Below are 19,710 nucleotides of genomic sequence, written 5' to 3'. Positions count from 1 at the left end.
ACTTATTTATAAAGAGCTATGTCTTTGACACTTACCCCTCAGTTATTGTCTGACACATACACCTAAGTCTGCTCTTCCTGTGTTCAATTGTTTGCCTGACAGTTCACCACTTTGGAAACGAGAAGGGACCTGGAACCGAAGTGCGTCCCACAATTGTTTCTGGGGTCTTTACTGGGGACGTGCTCGTCAGCTATTGGCCAGTTTTTTTTCCTGTCCCTAGTAACAGTCCCAGAAGTCTTTGTAAAAAAAGAAATAGATTTACTTGGCGCAGTTCCCATCTCATTTCTAAAGTGGCAAATGGCGTATTGTCAGATGAATGACTGCAAATGTAAGGGGAACAGGGCTAAATATTAAGGTTTGTGCAAGTTTTGCTGAGATCTAGATTAAGCCATATCATGGTTTTATTATCTGATCTGCTTGCTTTTGTTTTGATTCCTTCAGATAAAGATCTTTTGTGAACATCCAATCAGGAGGACAATGTTAGAGCAAAACTTAGAAATTCATAAGGATAGCACACTGAATGAGGCGGTAGCCATTGCACATAAGGTGAGAGAGAGTTAAGATTGTACAGTATGACTCTCCCTGACAGATGCCTCTCTAAGATAGACACCTCCCTTGAACTTAACACCTAGCAGTTTGTCAGTTGTTCTAAATTAGTGAATTTCCTCTTAGTGAAGAACCCCACCCAAAAAGGACTCCTGAAGTTAGAAAGCAGGAACATGTATTTTCACCATACATGTATTTTCATGGTGTTTTAATATTTTAATAAAATGTTATACCAGAGGAACTTGTAGTGCCTAACCTTAAAATTTTTGCACTTCTTATGCTTGAAGTTGAATTTAAAATGGTCAGCAGCATATTAATAATATACAGAGTCAGGGCTGTGTTCTGGCTTCTAATGACCCCTGGAGCCCAACTTTTGCACTTGGGTGACTACAAAATCTTAGTGTTATCATACAAATCATATGCTGAGCATCCTAGATTTTACAGGTTCAGAACACTGGGTTCCCTTCAATTTACCTTAGAGCACAGCCTTGAGAGTATGAAATATAACCCTCTCACAGGGCTCAAAGTTTAAATTTGAGTTTGGGAGCACTTGTGCTACCAGATGTAAATTTTTAGGCGCACTGCCGAAATTTTAGGCGCACAGCTGAAAATTTTAGGAGCACATGCAGGTTATTTAATTATAATGTTGGGAGCATCTATTTCAAAAGAAATTGTAAAAAGCTTAACAGTGCCACGTTTATTTGTCATCTTCAGTTTGTTAGTTTTACTTTAGTCCTGTGACTGATAAAACACAGGCGATTTGCTACGCAGTAATACCGTTGTGATTTTTAATACTGATTTCTCTTTTTGACAGTACAGTTGTGACTAAAGAAAACTTACACTTGAAAAACAATTAAAAACTGACAACAATGAGTGTGTCGAACAAGAATGAAAATTAATCGTTAATGAATTTGTTAAATGCACAATGACTTACACGTAACTGGAATAATGCAACTAAAAAAACTTTCTTACCTGGACAAAAAGGCTCTTAATGCGCACTGTTTTTGTTTTAATTGACGTTAAAACTGAACGTTTGACATGATTAATTGTCCGTTGCGCAAAAAGTACGTGTTTCGTTCGTAGCATAGTGTCTTCTGTAAAACCCAAACTATAGTGTATATTTGCATGTGTCAGCGGTGTTTATTACAAAACAGAAGAGTCTGGGATGGAGTAAAACATCGAAACGAAAAAGAACATTCGAGTTCGTAGAATCCATTGGGAGAAAAGACCAATTAAACATACACTGTCTTTCTAGTTCGAGTTCGTAAGTATAGTCGGAAGTAAGTCAGTCGCACCGTGCTTTGGGTTTTACGGCGCACAGGTGCGATTACACATGAATTTTTAGGCACACAACCAAAAATCCAGGCACATATGCGACCAGTTAGTCGCTAAATTTGAGCCCTGCTCTCAGCAGAACTGCAAATCAAGGTCACATATGCATTTTTCCTATCTCAAGACAGAATGTTAGAACGTGTTCTTTGTTGTATTCTAGCCATAGATAAAGAAATGCAAGTATATTCAGTACAAGTTGTCCTAAAGGTTTGTTGCGGTGGATTCAAAGTGGTTTTTTAATAATGTTAGTGAACTGTTATTTTTCTATGACTAGCTTTTCCTTCTGGGCAAGATACTTCCTGTTGAACAGTGCAGAATTGTGAAGTATGATGAATACTATGACTACATTGAAAGGTCATTTGATGGAGAAGAGGTGAGTGTCAGAGTTGATTTCTTCGGGCAAGGACCCTTCTAATGTAGCTACTATCAGACCATAAGAGTTTGGTCTTACCAACGAGGTGGCCATTGTAAGTGGTGGATTTGAGTGGCCATAGCTATATGGCGGAGTCCCTAATTTCCGCCCATTAGGATCTTTGTCCACGGTTCCACTTTGTCATGTAACTGGTAGAATTGAAGAGATCTTTCAAACCATCCACGATTCCGTCACGACAGGTTCGAGAAATATGCAAAAAAAGAACATGTCACGTAAATTGACCTGAAAAATCCAATGAAAAACCACTTCCTTCATGCACTCTTAGAATCCTTAAAAGTTTTTCCAAAAACCTGTCACACCAGAATGTAAAATAACAAAAACAAAACCGTTCAAGAAAAGTTTAAGAAGCAGTGAAGAAAGAAAGCAAAGGTAATTGTCAAGGCAGCCATGTCTTGTTTAAACCCAAAAGTCAAACTTTTATTTTTTGTGGATGCCCAAACTTTGGAAGCTTGTATTTTGCACCAGGAACAAAAGGCAGCCCAGTGCTTGACTCATAAACAGTGTTTTGCAAAGTTTTCACTAGGCCTTTTTCAGAAAAGGTTTGGGACAAATGGGTTAAGAACGGTTTCAAAAAAATGAGTGATTGTACCAAAAAAATCAATGCATATTTTGTCCAAATTTTAAGTAGATTTTACTAGCTAATTTTTTCCAGGCACTAGCAGTATTGTCATAAATATTGTTTTTGCCAATTGCAGAATGATCCAATGCGAAAGGTCCTCTGTGGAGTGAAGCAGTCCTACATGTTTGACCTCCTCCTTGAAACAAGAAAGCCCCATGAAAAATTTTCTGTATACAAACATGGTGGTTAGTAACCTTTGTCAACTGGTGACTATATGTAAAACTATCTGATCTGACTGAGTCCTGGCTGTTACAATTTTGTACTTAATATCTATATCTGTATTAAAGAGTTCTTTTTTTTTCCAAAACGTCTTCAGATAAATGTCTGAAGACCATTTTCAGTGACGTCAGCCTAAAATTTCAATTTACTTTGGTGGAAATTCTATACCAATGCTTGAAGACCACCTCTTGTAAAGTTTTGTTAGGATGCATACTACTTGTAGGGACTTCCTGATGTCAGTTTTATAGTTTTGAACTGTTTGTTTCCCCCCTTCAGCCTGTAACCTAAACATAACCTTGCTAGGTTACCAAACAAGAGACGGTCTTCCTGCTAAAATTAATTTGAACACTTGGTTGCGGTCACTGAGGCTGGCTGACTGAGGTCTTTATTTGTTAATATTACAATCAAATTAAGTTACCAAATTTTTAAAAGGATAATATTTTATGTCTAAAATAATTGCATTTATTTGTATTTAACTCTAGCCGAAGGGGAGGGAGGACTGGCACTAGTTTATTTCTTTGTCATGCGCTCTACGCAGTTCTTTCGCCATGTGCTTCAACAGACCGTGACTTCACTGAACTCACGTTTATTTTTCCTGAATCGTTTTCTTATGGTGCATTGTTGTCGATATTTACACTATGGCGACTAGAAAGAGCAGCAGGAGCACCAAACCTCCGAAAAAACTACAAGATTTCGTCGCGGATGACCTGGCGGCAGAATCGGCAACACCTCAACAGATGAGCGAAGCAGTCAAACGCGAACTGAGTCAGGTTGAGTCTTTGATAAAAGACCTTACTCCAACCAGTTTTAAAACAGAACAACCCACTGTAAACGAAACAGCGATCGAAGATCTTCGAAACCGCAATTTACAGCTTGAACTGGATCTTACACGCACCAAACTCGAGTTGTTGAAGCTACAGCGAGAGTCCAAGCAACCAAGTGCGCCCAAGATGGCCACGGCGACCGCAACAACAACACCTGATAGTCATTCTGTCGCAAAACCAACCTTGAAAAGTCTCCAGCAAGACCCAGTTGTTCAATCCGAGCTTAAATCTCTCATGGATTCCTTAGGAGACCCCATCTTACTGGGTTTAACCGCAGAGGAACAAGACCCAGCACAACCGCTGTTAGAGCCCTCTACTTCGCGAGGTAAACGTCCTCTACTTATCCCTGATTTCATTAGCTGCCTTCCCTTAGTACTACAGGAGGATAAGGAGACCGTGCTTGGAACCTCTGGTGATGCTAGAATTGTATTAAAAACCGCTCAAGACAAGAAACTGCCTCTTGACAAAATCTCATTCCCACAATGGTCAGCGGCTAACTTTCGTATTATGCATACTCTCATGTCAGATGGGTCTCTATCGTCCACCCAAGACATCCTTCATTACATTATGTACAGTTCAAAGATATCTGAGCTAGCCAAGTGTTACCCCTTACCGAAAGTGATGCAATATGATGATTTGTACCGCAGAATGCAGTTTTCGACAAACTGTAAATGGGGTACTGACAGCCAGTTCATCTCCCACCAAACACTCCACAGACCAGATCCAACTCCCACACCGCCGCGGCTATCTCCTCGCAAAACGTCCCGCCCAGTCCTAAACCCAGCAACAGGAAAGCAAGTTTGCTATGATTACCAACGGCGTGAAGGGTGCCGCTTTGCCTCTTCATGTAAATATGATCATGTTTGCATCAAACCTCAGTGCTTGGGAACCCACCCCCAATGGCAGCACCACTCTGCTACTGCTCAAGACCCCCAATACTGAACCCACACTCAACTGCAGAGCTCCCTCCAAATAGTATTTTGACTACGGAACTAGCAGGAGATGTCTCGACCACATTGTTAAACGCAGGGACTAATCCCGTCTTAAGGACACCACTTCCCGCAGAGTGTGGGGAAAGTTTACCCATTCATGCAGGGCCCTTTTCAGAATTTAAGCAGCAGCCCCAAGCAGCCCAGGTCTCCACAGACTTAGTTTTTGAGACCTGGGCAACAGAGCTAACCAATGACCCGGACTCGGAATTTATCTTGGATGGTGTTAAAAATGGATTTCAGCTCCTCTCGCCTGATTTAATGGTTTCACATGCTTTTACACAAAACAATAAGTCTGCTCTGCGACCTGGAGCTAAAGATCAAATTGAAGCGCAATTAATCAAAGGTCTCCGAGAAGACCACTTTGCTATCGCAGTCAAGACCAACATGCCAATTATCATTAATGCCCTTGGAGCCGTACCAAAAAAGGACTCCAATGAATTACGAATGATCATGGATTGTAGCCGACCCTTAACGATGAATGCTAACTCATATATGGATTTAGAACACCACAAGTATGTTACCGTTGATGATGCAGCAAATCTCTGTCAACCTGGTTTTTGTTTGGCAAAAGTTGACTTAAAACATGCCTACAGAAGCGTTGGAACACACCCCGATAGCTGGCGAGTTACAGGAATGTCGTGGCGCTTCAACGACTCAAAACACCCCATCTACCTCTATGATAAGCGTCTACCATTTGGAGCCAGGGCCTCACCAATGGTGTTTCACCGCCTCACACAAGGGATCTGTCGTATGATGGCCCGGAGAGGGTATACTGTGCTGGCATATCTTGATGACTTCCTTATCATCGAACCAACCCAACTTCAGTGCAAAGTAGCTTTTGACACCCTGTTAAACTTACTAGAGTCTCTTGGCTTCACTATCAACTGGAGCAAAGTTGTCTACCCTACCCAGTGCCTGATTTTTCTTGGAGTTGAAATCGACACTGTTCAGTGTGAACTCCGCCTCTCAGACGATCGTGTGTCAGAGTTGTTATCCTTTCTCAAAGAAACAAGCTATAAAAGCAAATGTACCAAGCTTCACCTCCAACGACTCCTTGGCAAGCTTAATTGGGCAGCACGTGTTGTTCGAGGGGGCCGCACATTTCTCAGACGGCTTATCACCTTGGCAAACTCGGTTAAACGTCCGCACCATCGCGTCTATCTTAACCTAAATGCGAGAGCTGACCTCATGTGGTGGACCCGCCTCCTGCCTGCACACAACTGTAAAACTTTGTTCCCCTCAGCCTTCCCTGAACTTCCTACAGCAGTGCTTACTGATGCCTCCCTGTCTGGCGGGGGGTGCCTATGGGCACCAGACTGGATGTACGTCAACTGGGCCTTGGACTACCCATCTCTATGCTCTCTCCATATCAATTACAAGGAGACATTTACCATTGTTTTAGCTGCACACCGTTGGGCACCTTTCTGGTCAGGTCATCGAGTAGTCGTCAAAACAGACAGTCAGGTGGCTGCAGCCATTCTGAACAAAGGCTCAACCTGTTGCCCGGTGATCATGGACTGGATTCGTTCTCTGTTTTGGCTTAAGGAGTATTACAACTTCAGTTTGTTCGTCAAGCACATTCCAGGAGCAACCAACACTCTAGCAGATAGTATTTCACGCCTTAATGATGTGCACTACTGGCCAACGTTCCAAGCATGGCTCTCCAAATCCTCTAGATCAAATGACTTCGAATCTCACATGTCGCCATTGTCTCTTGCTCTCCTTAGATCCAAGGGATCAGCAGCAACTTGACCGTGAAGTCACCAATTTCCGGCGTCAATCATATGCACCTACTACCAAGTCCACCTACATGAGTCAAATGCGTTCATACCTCTCCTTTTGTGTATACTACGGCTACCAACCTCTCCCAGCAGCAGCATTAACCCTTAATCGCTATGCAGCTTTTCTAGCAAGGTCACTCTCAGCATCCTCCATCCCAGCCTATTTAAATGCGATTCGCATTCTACACCTTGAACATGGTCTGTCTGACCCAACCAAAAACAATTTTCAATTGGCATCTACACTTCGAGGAATCAAGCGTGTAAAAGGTTTAACAGTGTCCCAAAAGAAGCCGATTACACCCCAGATCCTATTAGCCTTCAAGAGTCATTTACATTTGGACAGCCCTTTACATGCAACCTTCTGGGCAGTTTGCCTCGTAGCGTTCTTTGGCCTCCTTCGTAAGGCGAATTTGCTATGCAAAGGATCAACAAAGTTTGACCCATCCAAACACCTGCGTCGAGGAGATATCCTCTTCTTCAATGACTGGGCCATCATTATCAATCGATGGTCGAAGACCATCCAATTTAGTCAGCGCATTTTAACTGTTCCGTTACCTCGCATTGCTCCACATCCACTCTGCCCTTACACCGCTCTCAGACATGCCTTTGGCTTGGTACCAGCAACTTTATCGGGCCCAGCCTTTATCATCCCAGCATCCACGGAGGGGGGCCTGACTCCTCTGACTTATGGAAAGTTTGACTGCCTTCTAAAACTAGTCGCAGCCAAGACGAACTTGGACCCGTCTCAAGTTAGTGGACATAGTTTTCGCTCGGGCGGGGCCACTCTGGCTTTTCAAGCTCAAATCCCTGCAGAACTGATTAAGCGTTTAGGAGACTGGCAGTCAGATGCTTATAGGTCTTATATCCACATCCCAGTTAAAGACAGAATGCTAGCAGTTAAGCGTCTCGCTTCGTTTGTTTAGATTTTTCCCTTATGGAGACTTTTGTCTGGGGTTAGGTCGTGCCTCCCTTGGGCAAATGTTATTAAATGGAAGGGTTCACTTCGGAGCCCTTCCCTGTTTACCCCAGACTTGATTGTTGTAGTTTTATCTATTTACATTCGTAGAGAGTTAAGTCTAAAATAATTGCATTTATTTGTATTTAACTCTAGCCGAAGGGGAGGGAGGACTGGCACTAGTTTATTTCTTTGTCATGCGCTCTACGCAGTTCTTTCGCCATGTGCTTCAACAGACCGTTACTTCACTGCCCTCCCTTCCCCCCCCCCCTTTTTTTTTTCTTCTTTTTTGTTGTTTTCACGTTTTTCCATGTATTCCTGTTTTATACATTTGCTGTATCTTGACCGTCTCAGTTGGGCAAATGTTATTAAATGGAAGGGTTCACTTCGGAGCCCTTCCCTGTTTACCCCAGACTTGATTGTTGTAGTTTTATCTATTTACATTCGTAGAGAGTTAATTATGGTTTATAATTACAGCTGTTTCAGATATCAGATGACCTGCAACGTCAAAAATGTCTTTGGGTGTTTCTGCCACGTCAATCAAACTCTGAAGAATCGGCGCTTTCTCGCCTTCACATCTTAGTGGACCTCTTAGGAAACAAAAGGTCATGGTTTGTGATTTATGATTGGTGGATTTGGATCCGTTTTCTGTGTTTCTAGGTTCATTGCTTTTGAACTTCAGGGTTCGGTCGCGTGTTTTTCAAAAGCAGAGTAATTTAAATTACCTAAGCTCAATTTTTTTTTATCTTCTTTATACTGAAACATGGCAAGTTTAGATTGTTCCTATAGAGCTTCCAAATCCAGAAGAAACACAGATATGGGAGGGTGAAAACAAAAACATGCTGCTCATTATTGCTGCCTATATTATTTGACAAATTAAACGTGGTGGATGCTATGGTAACAGTTTGATTGACTTCACAGAAAAACCGAAAATCCTGAAACGTTCTTGGCAATGCAGGTCAGCTGTAAGAAAACCATAATAGAATATTACCTAGTACTTGTAACTGCTGATCCCACAACTGGCTGCTATAACTGCAACAAAAGATGTTTTCAGTCAGTGATATAGGCGATGTGGAAGTAAATAATTAATTTTGAGTACTCCCAACCAGCAGAGTGGAAGCTATGACCTTCCAGTTACTTTGACTGCAAAGGATGAACATCGTATGTCAACATCAGTATTGTCTCTTATCTCTATAGGAGTAACTGTCAAAGTTCATGTTGTTGATCTTGAAAAAGAAAAAGTTGCTCAACCCACTAATGTACGACCACTGCTAAGCTGGACTGTGAAAGACCTCTACAGTCTCATTCATGAGGTAATAGGGAACAGGCCTTTTTCATGATGATGACATTTGACTACAGCTACCAGAATTCATTTCATTTTTGCTTTCTTACTGAAATTTGTCAGCCCTGCTGAGGTTTAAACAACAATAGCTCTAATCTGGGCAAGAAAACAACAAATTGAAGGATTCTGTTTATTGTCACATTGTTGTATTTTTTAGGGATGTAATAGAGCCATTGTTAGTGTTGATCTTCAGCAAAAAGGTCAGAGTGGAAGATAAAACTTAAAATAATGAAAAATGCCTTTCTTTCCTTAGAAATTTAGCCTGCCCTTAGAAACTATGACAGTAGTGTTTGAAGGAACATACGGTGAACTTAAGTTGCTAAACAACCCCAGTAAAGTATTAAAAGACCTTGGATTCTTCAAATCTAACAAGGTAAAACTGTTGAACAATAGTATTATTATTATTGTATTATTCAATTGACAGATCAATTATTATACTTTTTGTATTACCAGTAATCACTTCTGATCAAAAGGTGATTATTTATCTGGGCTGAGCTCCTGGAAAGCTGGTTCACACTAATCTAGGGTTTTGTGTAACTGGGGTTCATGAGGTATTATTCCACTTTTTTCTTCAAAAGCCTAGTTGTGTTAACCCAAAATAACAGTTGAAAGCAATCTATGTGAAAGTAATTGCAATCGTGCAGGATTAAATTTTAACCCTAGATTAAAGCTTCTCACCTTTCAATAAGCTGGATTGTGGGCTAATGTATCACTTTAGGGACAACAAGGAGGGAAATCAATGCATGGATGTATGGAAGATAAATCTTAGAAAATAATTACTGTAATTTTTTTGTTGTATGAAGATTTTTTAAACGTTAAGATTTAGGGGTTTGAGTTAACTGAGTAAAAGTGACTGAAAAGTGGGGTAAAATCCAGGAGAAATGGGACCTAGTTCGAGTCATCCAAGTTGATAAAATAACTCAGATTTTCTACTGACAGTATACCAAATTATAGGAAATTAACTCACCACGAAATTAAGTTATTGGAGATTGACATGAGTTCAGTGGAAATGACTTTCAAATAAAGGAAATTAATGCGAAAGAGAGGGTAACAGCGGAAAGTGAAGGAAATTAACAAGACGTTCACAAAGAAACAAAACTTGTTGAGACGACAGGAACAAAGTTAAACGTGTAATCCAAAATGGAAACTTTGTTTGTGGTTCTTTCCCTAAACGTACAAAGGGGGTCAAGTGAAGAAATCTGGCCACTTAGAGAGCTATTGACAGTTTCACTGTTACTGGCAGATCTCCAACCTGATTAATAAATACTCCTCTTCCTTAGCTATAAAGAATGTCAGAAGTGTATTGACAACTTGGGGTTAAAATAATGGAAATTAAGGTCATGGAAATTAATGCTCCAATTAATTAATGGCTTTATAATTAATTAACGCAAATTTTTGACATTTCTGTTAATGTCATGAAGCGTTAATTTCCTGTAATAAGGCATGATTTTATTTGTACTCGTAGGTGTTTGTTGAAGCATCATCACTGGAGGAAGGTCTCTCCTTTGAAAAATCTCAGCTGTACAAAGTGTTGGATGTTTATCAGCACACCATTCAGCTCTGTGTTTTTTTGCCTGATCCCTCCAAGAAACCGTCAGGTTGGTTTACCAGGAGTTTTTCTCACAGAACAAAATTTTCCACCTTTTTTTTGTAGTTTTAAAAGGAACCTTAGGGGTCAGTAAACCAACTTTTCTCAGTGAACAATAATTAATTTTTTTAATGAATAGGCTAGTGGAAAACAAAAGAAGTAAGAAAAAATTTTGCTTAACTGAGTTGGTGGCTATCATGTTATGAGTATAACCATGATATGGTTATTACCAGGGTTGTCAAAAGAAGCCGGCTGCCTGCAAAAATCGCGCCTTCTTGGTTAGTGTCAGCCGGCTACTCTGCTTGGCATTTCTCTATCCCTGGACTGGCTGCTTACTTTGACAACTCAGCTGTTTACTTCAAAACTTTCTGACAACTCTGATAACATTCATTTATTTAGATTTAGAGAGCACAAGTAGATATATATTTGAGGCTGCTGTTGACGCTGACAAAAATGGAAAGGGAAAAGGTAATATTCTTAAAACAGGCATATGCCAGCTTTCTGGCTTTATTATTGAAAGTTTAGCCAAATCTTTGCCTACTACCTCTTATTTCCTAGAAATTTGAACTTGCTAACAGTTTTTTTACATGTAGTTACTTGCAGGTTTTTTTGAAATATGAAAAGCTAACACTATTCGGGCAGCAGGGATGGCGCAGTGGTGAGAGCACTCGCCTTCCACCAATGTAGCCCGGGTTCGATTCGCGGACTCGACGTCATATGTGGGTTGAGTTTGTTGTTGGTTCTCTTCTCTGCTCTGAGAGGTTTTTCTCCGGGTACTCCAGTTTTCCCCTCTCCGCAAAAACCAACATTTCTAAACTCCAATTCGATCCGGAATGCTTGAGCGTTTGATACACATGAGCCCCTGGCTCGGGAGATTGGGCAACCACGCCTCACACTGTCGAGCTTAAATAAAATTGATTGATTGATTGATTTGAGGGTCAGCCTTTTGTCAGATCAGTAAACTAATTTGCTCAGACCAAGGGCTAATGCCAAAAACATCAGCTTTTCAATCCTCTTACGTTTGTGGTAAACGGACCATAGTGTATATCAACTCTGCCGTTGCTAAAACTAATTTTTGTATACCAGCCCACTGACACAGACATTTTTTTTTTCAAAACGAACCCATTGAACCAAGCTCAAATTGAAAGAAGTCACCTTTTGGTGCTGTAAAATTACAAAATGGTCGCCAGATGAGTTAAAATATTGGTCGCCAGAAAAAAATATAAATATATAACAGTAAATGACACTTTGTGCAATGATTATTACAGTCCTGAAAGGTTTAAAGAATCAATATGGGCTGCCAAACTATGCAGCTATACCTTGTCACTAATGATAATTGTCATGTTCCTCAACTGGCCATGGACCTTTTTTTAGTGGAGTAATAGTAATCAAATTATTATGCAAATTATTTTCTTATAATGTGTAGTTCTATTGCTATTATTTAGAAATGTAAGGAGACTACTGTATGCGGAATAATTTGCATGTCAAAAAATTACATTACATGAGCTTAAAGGTTGGATAACCTTATGGATGCATTCTTTATTTTAATGGGACTTCTATTTTTCTTTTCTTACCGTCAGAAAAACTTTTTTCTGTTGACAAGAGAATCACACTTGAAAAACTGAAAGAAATTCTACAAAATGATGTACAGTGCTCTCCTGAATTTTTTAGGGTAAGTTGTTTGGTAATTGAAATTCCTTCTTCTGAAGCAAGTACAGTAAAACCCTGCTTACTCAAACTCCAGTAATAATATTTAACAGTTAATGAATGAGGCTGAGTATCTTATGAAGAATTATGGAGATCGAGGAGGGTGTTATCAGCTGAGGTGGATAACACTCTCTGAGTTCATTAATTGCTTTATTAATTCCATTAATTCCCTCCGAATTCATCAATTGCTTTATTATTCATTCAACTGAAATAATTCCTAGTTTAAAAACATAGCTAAAACATGCTTACCTGCATCGATGTTAAGTTCATCTTCAATAGTGTACGTTTAGGTTTGTCCAGCTCCGCAAATATTCTCCAAATAACAGATGTTGCCCTCTGAGTTGTCTTCTTGCTGTTTTTGCCATGTTTTTAGCTATTATTTCGCCTAGTTCCAGCTGTAGTTCTTACTCTTGAAACAAGTGAAATGCTCGCCTGTTTTTTTTCACAGCCAAAACGACTCAACCTCGTCCTCAGGTCTTCTCGGTTAACGGTGCCTTAACGAGTAGCAGGCTGCATTTTTAACGTCATCTCCTCGTTAAACACAAAATTCTTCTAAATGTGGTCATCAGTAACTGGTTATGGTGAATTATGCGAGTGCTTTTACCCATCAGAATTGGGGAAATTTTTTGAATGAATAATAATATTACATTATTCTCAGGTTTATAGAGTTTACTCAAATAACCAAGAAATTGAATACACCCATTTGTCAGATTCTTTGACAAACTTTGCTGATAACTCTAAGGTATGTTTCCTGTTTCTTTAATATTGTGTGTACTGTACATATTTATTTTTGATGGGATTTCATCCATTGAATTCAAGAACTTGCCAGTGACAATCTGTAAGAGCATAATTATCATACTAGTACTACTGTTGTTGTCATTGTTGTTATTATTATTATTACTGTTATTACTACTGACATTATTTTCCGTTGTAGCTGCGAGTCAAATATGGCCGTGCTGTCAAGGAAGGGGAGCATCAACTGAAAATGTTTTTGCTGACTCCAGCTGAAAAGGAGGTAAGTTTATTTTCAAACCTTATTAAATAAAATAGGGTTGGAATAAACTTTCTTAAAAGGCAGACAGTATGCTCAGGAAAAAGTACCGTAATTATTATTTCATTGATTTCTGTGCATACTGTTTGCTGTTTCAACTCTATTCAAAACAAAATCTTTGTGGTGGAGTGGAGGAAGGAGGTCATGGCCTGGGCTGGGGTAATTTACTGACCCCCTCTAGAACATTTGAAAAATTCAATGTGTGATGGCTACCATTATAATTACTCAAGACCACTTTTTTTCTATAGAGAAAATTTTGATGTAATTAGGGGAAAACTTAGGAAACTGACTTTTTGTAACTATAAAGCAAAGTGAGTTCTTATCTTAAACGAAACAAATTAAATTAACCGTGAACATCACAACTTTGTGCAAAATTATTTATTTAAAGAATTATGTTCATGATTATGAATGGATGCCACTATCGGATCTGCTATCTTGTGTTGATTTTGTATACGGTTAAATTGGTCAGTGATCTATAGAGAATGAAATGTCTACCAGGAAAATCAGGTGATTGTCATAATATTATCATTAATAATACTTATTATTTAAAGGACATACATGTTTCGTCTTTCAGCCTTTCAAATACATTTGTGATTGGATAACAAGTGACGGGATGTCAATAAAAACCTGCAAAGAACTTTTGCTGCCAGAGATCTGTCAAAGATGTGGCATTGATGTACCAGTTGAAAAGTATGTTTTATTAGTTATTAGTTTGTTTAAATGTGGATTAGTGGGAAAACATACCTGTTCAAGATGATGGCCATCAAACCAACTGCAGTTAATACCATCAAATTTACCTCAATTTCTCGGCATGGCTTGACGTATGTCACTACTTGACCTCTTTTTTTCTTGTTATGCAGTATTAAATAATATCTAACTCATTTTCCAACTACAGTACGGTGAAACCTTGATAATAACGAACCTCTATCTAATTAACAAAGTCCTTGGTGTAACAAATGTAAGTGGTGCGAATGGTCTTTGCGAGCATGTGAGCGCTGCGATTTTTTTGTGAGCACGAGCAGAGATGAAAAAATTTGCTTTGCGAGCAGCGAGCAGTTTAGAGAGTACAACTCGTGAGTAGCGAGCACTTCTTATATTTTCCACTTATAGCAATCCATGTGGAAATCCTTTTCTGTAAAATAAAACAGAAAATAATTTGAAACGGGGGTTTTGATATGGAGCGCACCAAGTTGTTTGAATTTAGTTTGAGTGACACCTTATCGAGATCTAACCAATTACAGTCGCGTTTGATGCTAAATGACGTCACATTAAATTTTTTGCTTCACTTCATCACGCACATGTTCGTACGGCTCAGAAAGCAAAGGTCACTAAAAGAACAACCATATAGAACCACATATAGCTACAATCCTGGACAAAACTCCTTGGGACACTACTGCAATATTCATATTTTTCTGTCATTTCTCGCTTCCCTCTAGAGTGCATCTTTTTCGAAATTTTCTAGCAGCTCTCCCTCCCACCACCCCTATACAAAGTTGAAAGAAGTAGGAAAAAATCCTGCATACATGCATCCAATATTGTTTGTGGGGTGAGGGGAGGGGTTGGACCTGTGTGAATTGGAAAATGTCCCTGAAACGCAAGTGTCCCAAGACTTTTGTCCATGATTGTAGATTAGCTAATTTATCATTTATCATTGGTATTTATCGCGTGCATTTCCACTGAACGTGATAGCCATATTTATAGGAATTAAGCTCCATACAGAATTGCATTTACTTTAATCCGAAGAAGGATTTACAAAATTTCAAGCAATACTGACAAGAAAGCGAGCATGCAAGCAACTGCAAAAACTTTGGGAGCACGAGCAAGCGAGCACTCATTTAAATTTTGCGAGCAGTTAAAAATTTTAATGGACCATTTAATACCCCTAAATGTATTTTTCGCCCCAGAAATAGCACAGTATGTGAAAAAGAACCTCAATATAACAAACCTCTTTATAGCAAACAAATTTTGCTAGTCCCTTGGGCCTTTCTGATATATTTGTAGGTTCTAATTTTCATGGTGTTTGGTACACTGTTGAGAATTTCTTTCATAAGAAAGTCTCGTTTAATGTAAGTCTTTATGATTTATGAATTTTAGTCTCAGAATGAGAAGAAAAAACTGGAAAAATCCTGGAAGAGTCTATGTTGACAGCCAAGTATTTGAAGAAAACATCCAAGTATATGCAAGCTTTCAAGTGTTTCTGGAAATACTAGAAGGTCTGTCAATCTCTTCATCACGTTATCAGATCACTGTAAACACTTGTAGTGTACTTCATTTTCTTAATTCATGCTGGTATTAGCACAAGAATGTTTGTATTTACAATATAAGCTTGATAATTATAAGGCAGCAGATTCAGAATCATATAATTCCCCTAGGGTAGAGTAATGTTGGCACCAAGGAATAAATCTAATTTGTCAATGGGAAAGAGCGGTTTCTTGATGAGGGTATTTCTTTGTTACTTAAAGTGCTTGTGGTGATGCTTTTTTTAACATGTCCATTCCTTACTGGGAAAAATGTCATAAGCATATTAAGACAACTAAGGAGAACAAAAGATGTTCATATTCTTATGCAGCTTCTGCATAAGAATCCTGTCTCCAATTTCAGCAAGTCTGCAGATACGCTGGCTGCAGTTTAGTGGCCACTGTTGGAGAAGCAAGAATGAGACTGTTTCCCAACTACTTCTTTGGGAACCAAAACATGGCAGACACTCAAAGGGGGCACCCAGCAACAACCAACAATGTTTATTGACCAACCTAACGAGTGACACCAGTCTTTCGAGGCAGGATCTTGCATCTGTCATGGCCAACAGACAGGGGTGGGACAGATTTATAAAATCAGCACGGGTGCACCCGAAATAGATAGACATATAGATGCAGCTTCCCTGTTGCTTACAATTTATGTTTCAGCTTTCCTCGCTAGCATGCAGTGGTGAGACCTGGGCTATGATGTGCATATTAACTGCCAGTTACTACATTCTAACCATCAGGTCCTGAAAGAATGACCTCAGCTGATCAACTGTCATTGTATGTTAGACATTGGCATCCTTCGACATTAACAATTGACCCTCCAAAAGAAGTTGTTTTAGAGGAGAGCTTGGTTGAATATTTAAAGGAAGCGGTAACAATACTCTTTATTGGATTAATGATTTATTAATAACACTTTCTTTTATTTTATGACTAATGAAATCTTTACTTTTGTCAGATGAGTACTCTTAGTGGCATTCCAGTGGAAAATTTAGAGTTTTGCAAGGTATGAACTAGGCAAACACTTTGTCTTTGTTCCATGTTCGTGTTGTACTGATTACCACATCTTGCACATTCATTTACAGAGCTTAAAATTCACCATCTAGCTATATTATATATGATGTGTTGAATTATAACTCAGTCAAGATTTGTGTTAATTTTTATTAAATGATGCAAACTTGGGTCCAGGTCCCCATATATGTAGTCAATGGAAAAATTACTGTTGATATTAAAAATTATCACTGTTTGACTGCAGAAAGGAAGTCAGTGTTGCAATAAACCTGAGGTTTGAATTCAGATTTCCTCTGCATCCAGTTATAATTCATAGTCATTCAGTTATTGAGCTATTTTGAAATAATAGCTCATATGTCAGTGGTGTGAGCGTATGTATCTTTGTGGCTTTGTATGTTGGGATGTTTGTTGCAAGAGCCAATAAAGGTCAAGTAATATGGGCAACATTTTCGCACAACTTGTCGCGCAACATTGTTGCGTTGCAAGTTGAAAAGCGTTGTTGCCCGTATTACCACCTTCGCTCTCAACTTGTCACGCAACAAATTTCGATGTTGCAAGTTGTAGCTAATGGAGAAAATCTTGCGTTGTGATTGGTCGACAGCGTGTTTTTGTGTCAGCAAACAAAATGGCGGACGCGCTGGGCTTTCGTAGAAAGCGAGCGATAGCCGCCCTTGGGTTAAGTTTTTTACTTGAGGAAGAGGCCCAGCAACCCCGTAAGAGAAGCCGAAAAGTTTATATGAGGGACTGGATTGCTTTGCGAGAGGAGAGAGGGATTTACCACCAGCTGGTAAAGGAACTGGAAACAGGAGATCGTGTTGCGTACAAAGAATTTTTTCGCATGACGAAACAGCAGTTTTGTTTTCTGGTGGAGAAAGTATCGCCTCTCATCGAGAAAAAACAGCAGCCTTCGCCAATCAATTCCGTACGAAGTACCATAAAGCCAGACGAACGCCTCGCTGTTACATTACGCTATTTAGCAACTGGAGAAAGCTTTCACTCACTTGAGTACTCGTTCCGCATTTCGCGACAATCGATTTCGTCAATCGTCTATGAAACAAGTCGTGCCCTTTATCAAGTATTGGCGCCCGAATTTCTAAAAGTTCCGAGCACGGAAAGAGAGTGGCAGATATTGGCCGACAAATTCGAGTCCAGGTGGAATTTTCCTCATGGCATTGGTGCAATTGACGGGAAACGGGTGATCATTCAGCAACCACCCAACTCGGGCTCCCATTTTTACGATTACAAAGGAAACAATAGCATTGTCCTCCTCGCTGTCTTTGGGCCTGATTACCAGTGCGTTTGGGCGAGTGCGGGAACGAATGGCCGTTCGCCAGACTCTGCCATATGGCAAAATTGTGACCTAAAAATGGCATTAAGCTCAGCGGACAATCCACTGAATCTGCCCAAACCAAAACCCCTGCCTGGAAGGTCAATGCCAGTCCCTTACGTTCTGACAGGAGATGATGCCTTTGCCCTAACAAGGTACTTAATGAAGCCATTTCCACTGTCAGGGTTGTCAAGAGCCCAGCGCGTTTTCAATTATCGACTGTCTCGTATGCGAAGGATATCGGAAAACGGTCTTGGAATCATTGGAAATAGGTGGAGGGTATTTAGAGCCCCCATTCTCTTACCTCCCGACAAGGTCATTGTCTTGATTATGGTAGCATTGGTACTACACAACTTTTTAAGGTAAGATATTGTAAATTATCTATTACAGCGATTTCTAGCAAGGAAAAATAGGTATTTTGAAGTTTTTGTGTTTTGGCCAACTGTGTGTATTTTGGAAACAGAGACTGGTGAGCTCAAAGTTGAGTCCACCCACCCTTTTACCAAATACAATGTAACTCTAGCATAAAAGGAAAATGGAAAATAGAAAGAGCAAGGAGAAAGAAAGGATGAGAAGGAAAAAAACACAAGTAATGGCAACATTTGGCCTCTAAGGCTTTTCCTTTCTGTTTGGATGTCATGCTGCCCAATTGATCATGAGTCAAATTTTGTTAATGCTGGGATCAATGTTTGGATGGTAGGGGGGAGGGGGGGTACGGGTATAGATGCAGCATTTGAACTTTTGTGCATTTTCTTTGTCAAATTCCTGTCACCCTTAGGACTGGAAATTAGTTCATATGTGATAAATTATCCCTTTCTGGGATTAACAAAAATGCCGTTTGGGGCAAAATTTGTGATCAAATATCCCAGAAAGGGGACAAAGCAAGTCTTCAAATGCCCTATCTATGCCTGTGCCCTCACTCTCCATCTAAACATTGATACCGGCATAATATTTTAAGAAATCTTTTTGGGGACAGTTGTGTGCTGGCCAGCTATGTATAAACTTTAGGTGATCTGTCTTAAAAAAAAATAATAATGCAGGTTTATAGAAAATCTTTATTTAGGGAACCTGTGAGATTTACCTTGTGCCCTTCGCAAATAAAGAGTGGATTATCACGTGACATGTATGTTAACAGATGGGAATCAGGCCAAACAAAATAAGTTTCCTTTTGACAAGGGACAAAATAATTGTTTTACAAAATGTAGTTTACATTTCATCTACAACTTATTTTAGTTTTTATAAAGTGACAAAAACCTAGTTAAAAATATTGCCAACAGGAAATGTTCTCTAGTGTTTATATACAGTTGTTTGCTGAAACATGTAGTTTATCATATTTAATCATAATCGTCTTATGAGTTGCACATCCTAGCCTTCTGATCATTTTTCCATTACTGTAAATCCTCTATTAAGCCCCCTGGAGGCTTATTTATTTCAAACACATTTGAAGGGGGGGCTTATTTGAAAGGGGCGACTTATTTTAATCAGCAAAGACAGTAGTATCAGTTCTCTATCAACAACTAGAATACAAAGTGGAAAAGCTAAGTACAGGAAGGTGAAGGGAGGGAGGGGCTTAACGCTTAATAGAGGATTTACGGTGTTTTACACTGCAATACCATTCTTCATTGTAAACCACTATTACGTATTCACTGATATTTTCATTAAAAATCAGGACTTCTTTAGTATTATATGCCTACTTTGTACGCATTAATTGCTGTCTTCAGGGTGGATGGATTGACAGATGTG

At 39.5% G+C, this 19,710-nt stretch overlaps 1 protein-coding gene across 1 annotated transcript in view; it reads left to right on the top strand.

Moving 5' to 3' along the window:
* LOC140933586 (ubiquitin carboxyl-terminal hydrolase 47-like) overlaps window positions 1-19,710 on the top strand; it is a 75,988-nt gene that overhangs the window by 13,829 nt on the left and 42,449 nt on the right. The window contains exons 3-16 of the mRNA XM_073383191.1: window positions 442-546; window positions 2,153-2,251; window positions 3,007-3,115; window positions 8,899-9,014; window positions 9,297-9,416; window positions 10,509-10,641; window positions 11,031-11,099; window positions 12,212-12,303; window positions 12,997-13,080; window positions 13,273-13,353; window positions 13,964-14,079; window positions 15,484-15,602; window positions 16,373-16,503; window positions 16,588-16,635. Of these exons, the coding sequence (XP_073239292.1) occupies window positions 442-546; window positions 2,153-2,251; window positions 3,007-3,115; window positions 8,899-9,014; window positions 9,297-9,416; window positions 10,509-10,641; window positions 11,031-11,099; window positions 12,212-12,303; window positions 12,997-13,080; window positions 13,273-13,353; window positions 13,964-14,079; window positions 15,484-15,602; window positions 16,373-16,503; window positions 16,588-16,635 (1,422 nt within the window). The remainder of the gene's footprint in view (window positions 1-441; window positions 547-2,152; window positions 2,252-3,006; window positions 3,116-8,898; window positions 9,015-9,296; window positions 9,417-10,508; window positions 10,642-11,030; window positions 11,100-12,211; window positions 12,304-12,996; window positions 13,081-13,272; window positions 13,354-13,963; window positions 14,080-15,483; window positions 15,603-16,372; window positions 16,504-16,587; window positions 16,636-19,710) is intronic.

The sequence above is a fragment of the Porites lutea genome, chromosome 4 (assembly GCF_958299795.1).
Source record: "Porites lutea chromosome 4, jaPorLute2.1, whole genome shotgun sequence".
NCBI classification, from domain to species: Eukaryota; Metazoa; Cnidaria; class Anthozoa; order Scleractinia; family Poritidae; genus Porites; species Porites lutea.
This window is presented reverse-complemented; position numbering and strand designations above follow the sequence as displayed.